This window comes from Humulus lupulus, chromosome 4, assembly GCF_963169125.1.
Source record: "Humulus lupulus chromosome 4, drHumLupu1.1, whole genome shotgun sequence".
Taxonomy (NCBI): domain Eukaryota; kingdom Viridiplantae; phylum Streptophyta; class Magnoliopsida; order Rosales; family Cannabaceae; genus Humulus; species Humulus lupulus.
The window spans coordinates 247,739,891-247,743,932 of NC_084796.1; the positions used below are offsets into that span (position 1 = coordinate 247,739,891).

General features: G+C 39.4%; 1 protein-coding gene across 1 annotated transcript; it reads right to left on the bottom strand.

Moving 5' to 3' along the window:
- Window positions 1-2,092: 2,092 nt before the first annotated feature.
- Window positions 2,093-3,788, bottom strand: LOC133829520 (loganic acid O-methyltransferase-like). Its single transcript, XM_062259229.1, has 3 exons — window positions 3,670-3,788; window positions 2,895-3,563; window positions 2,093-2,530 (listed from the first exon to the last, which is right to left on the bottom strand). Exons 1-3 carry the CDS (start codon window positions 3,757-3,759, stop codon window positions 2,177-2,179), a joined length of 1,113 nt encoding a protein of 370 aa, XP_062115213.1. The 5' UTR covers window positions 3,760-3,788; the 3' UTR covers window positions 2,093-2,176.
- Between the last annotated feature and the right edge of the window lie 254 nt (window positions 3,789-4,042).

The window sequence follows — 4,042 nt, forward strand, 5'->3', positions numbered from 1 at the left end:
ACCAGCTATTGTACTACTTGGTTAAGGGCATCTATTAGGGCTTGCACGGTGCCAGGAATCGCCGGGGCCTCTACTGCTGGGGGGATGTACTCATCGTGTCGTTCTCATCGGTCATTAAGTACGTCCCTTAAGTCTTTGTCTCTATGCCGCTGCTCGCTTGATCCGAGCCGGTCAAAGACGTTGTTTTGCCTGGGCTGCCCCCCAGCATTACGTCTCTCTTGTTGATCTTCTCTAGGTGGTGGGCTTCTGCCTCCACCTTTTTCTTCATTTCTCCAACCAGCATTTCTTCTGCCTGAGTCGGCCTCGTTATAACCATGGCCATCTTTGAACCTCGATTGGATATGGTGGGACCAACTGTCCCCTCGGTTGCCTCCCTGAGCTGGAACATCCTGAGTGTTAAAGGGTGGCCTGCGTTGGTCGGTAGGTCCGTGTGCATTGTCATGCCATGGGGGGCCCCGGACTGCAGGGCTTATCTCTGAGTTCCTTCTGTTGCCAGAAGAACTCTACCCCCTGCTCGGTGGGTTCGGCTCTTTACCCCGATGGCGTCTAGGACTACGAGGCTGCTGCCCGGCCTTATTCTGCCTTGGCTGTGGGGGATTGCCTCGACCAACCTGGGACGGAGGCTGCATCTCAGGATCCCTTGGTGGGACATCATCTTGAGGCATAGGTGGTTGCTCGGGCCTTTGAGGGCTCGTCGGCTGGATTGGGGGGCTAGGATTGGGACCCCTTTGGGGTGACCCATTTGAGGGTTGATCAGGCTGTGAAGCAGGTACAACCTAACTCCTAGCCAACTGTAGGGCTGCTTCGAGGGCTGCCATGGCCTCTTTCTGATGACGGTCCATCTCCGCCTGTCTTTCACTTAGCTCCTGGCGTTGTCGCTCTATCTCTTGCTGCTGTCGCGCCATAATCTCCGCAGCACTTTCTTGACTGGCCCTCAAATTGGCCAGTTCATCTTGCAATACCCCCAGGTTATTTCTCAGCGTCTCAGAATCCAATTCCTCCTCATCAAACTCCAAGTGCGGCTCATTTTCAGCCATGTTTGGGGGAGGAGGAGGTTGAGATGGTGCAGCGCCAGCCACCTGCCCAGTTTTCTTTGTTGTTTTCGCCATTAGCGCTCCAACAATTTTGTATCAAGCTCTCAATGAAAGCACCAGAATGTTGACCCTCGATTTGGTCAACTGACACGGAGTCAAATGCTTGATGTGGACAGATGTGTTGGAATAGGTTTAATGACAAAAATAGTAAATTATAGTGGTTCGGCCCCACGAAAATGGTAATAGCCTACGTCCACTTGAGTTGTTATTGATCTGAATTCTCAAAGGAGTGATCAAAGAACTGGGGTTCTTCGAGTTTCACAAACCTTAGAGAGGTGACTAATACAATGATAGCTCTAATTCTCTTGTAAAGCGTAAACAAAAATCAGCCAAAAAGTCCCTTCCTTGAGCTATTTCTCATTATTTATAGGCTCAAGGAAGATTACATGAATTAGTTACAGATATTCTTTCATAATTAATTAGATATTCAGGAAATCATGGGAGATAATCTCGGATATGATCATAACTGCATAAGATTTTCTCCAAACATATCCAGTATACAACCAAGCTAGTCGTATATAAAGTTCGAATGTTTCGTCATGGGCATTTCTCTGGTCGATGGTCGAACGAGAAACCTGCCAAGTGTTAGCCACGTGTTGAAAAAGTCTGCCACGTCACCTGTGCCTGTTCTTTGTATAACACTATATATATTAGGTAAAAACAACTTGTTATCCAAGTTTACTTAGTTTTATATACAAAATGCATTAATTTATTTTTACTATATTTTTTTAATTGTCATATAACTTTTACTACATTCTCCGCTCTTTAGAACCTATTGCATCGTCATTCATTGAAGAATTGATATTATAATTGAAAACATTTTAACCAAAAGTCAAATTTATAGTATTATTTTGATTCATTTTGTAAAACATAGGTTCAAATTGTTATTTACCAAAACACAAAAATTAATCGCATATTGTCGGTTGAATAAATTTGATCACGACTAAATTTAACAAGTATTTTAATATTATTTTGTGAAATAATTAATATTTGTGTACTATAGAAAATAAAAAGGATATATAATTAAGTAGTTATTAGCATAGCATGATAATACATTTTATATTAAGATTTGCTGTTCGTTTTCAATAGCTAGTCACAGCCCGGCCGCTTGGTAATCGTTTGAGTAAAACAAAGAGGCTAACAAAGTCATATGATTCAATTATAGAGGACGATTCTTCTAGCTTCTTATATAGTAGTAAATCAAACATCTCTTCTACATCAACATCATCTCCGAAATGATCTTTCATGGTTCCTTCAAGTCCAGCTCTATAGGTCATCGATAGCAATTTGGGTGGTTCCTTTTCGCAAGGAAGGTCCTCCATTACCTCTATACTAAAGAACTCATTATGTTTCACAACTACTTCTTCCACTTCTTCCAGTGATCCAAAATACACCGGTGTATTAAAGGAATCTACTTTTTCTTTGCTGATCTTATCCTGTCTCAGAAAAAACAAAAAAATACAGAAAAAGGAATTACTATTAAAATTAAATGCTTATTAATCAATCAATCAATCTATATTTGCAAAGTTAGAATGATAAGTACCAAAAACCCCATCAAAACCAAATGTTGGTTTAAAGAAGTACTTAAGAGTATTGGCAGAACCATAGTACGTATAAGCAAAGTGAGACCTTGGCACCCCAAATTTTGATAAAGTAAAAAAAAAATTACATGCTATTTTTGTGATAAGTAATATTTTTGGCCATCTCAAAGTATTGTTAAGGTTGGTTGTAGATGAGTTAGATATATTTCCTTGTATACGTTATTAGCCAAGATGTACAATTATAAATAAAGAGGTTTACCTTTTTTGCCATGTCGATAATGGAAGACTCAAGCAGTTCATATGCCTTGTTAATATAAGTTTGAGAATGAGGTGTTCCATTTGTGCGACCAGGGATAATAAGAGCCAATAATCCTCCATGGACAATCTCTTGCGCTCTAACATTTAGAAAGTTGTCCAAGTCTTTAGCATACTGAGCTCTAAAGGCCTTGACAACTTCAGTGTTAGAATTGGAATAGTGAATTCTCCCTTTGTTCCAAGCAGGAGAGCTTTTGTCCAAAACCTGGGGTGGCACTTCTGAGAGCCAGTGGAGAGCATTGGAAGAGTGAACAAAATGGAGAGAGGCTTTGGGAAAGAGACGGCCATAGAAAGATCCAGGCACCCCAGCTGCGAAGTATTTTGTTTTAGGAGGAAGAGAAATGAAAAGCTGGTTGAAATCATTTGTTGCTTGATCATTGAAGAACACTTGGAACTCAGGATGAAGGTCACAGCAGGTACTGCCTTTTTCTTGGCTGTTAAACTTGAGTTCCAAAGATTCTATTATGTTTTGCACTGCTATGAGTGTATTCGGTCCAACTGAGCAACCCAAGTCAGCAATTTTAAAGATCTTAGAAGAAGTTAAAGTCTCCATGTCAAGCTTCTCTGATATTGCCATGTTGATTATTTCTTTAGAAGATTCTATAACATTTCTCTACAAAAATATAAAATTATGATATATATATATATGTATCTTATTGTAATCGTCGTTAGCACGTCAAAAATCAAATCTAAGTAATTTATAGTGTGCATGCACAGACCTGAAGCGCGGAGTTTTTGCTGTAGCTGTAGTGGCCATCTCCCCCATTCATTGGACGGACCGACCTTTCTGCAGCTATCAAAGTACTCATTGTCCCCTTTCTTTTCAACACCAAATCAAGAAGCCTAGAAACTAAACAAATTACAAATATTCATTAATTTTATGAAAACAATCTACAAAATATTATTATTATAAGTAGTAGTGGTGATAATAGTCCTATATACAATACAATGTTTTTATTCTTTAATTTATATGTAAAATCTTAGATATTTTTTAATCTTTCCATACATGCTGTTTATGACGTAGTAAGTATTTTTTATGAGGTAGATATGAAATAATTATATACATACACGCTAATGCAAACGAAAAATATT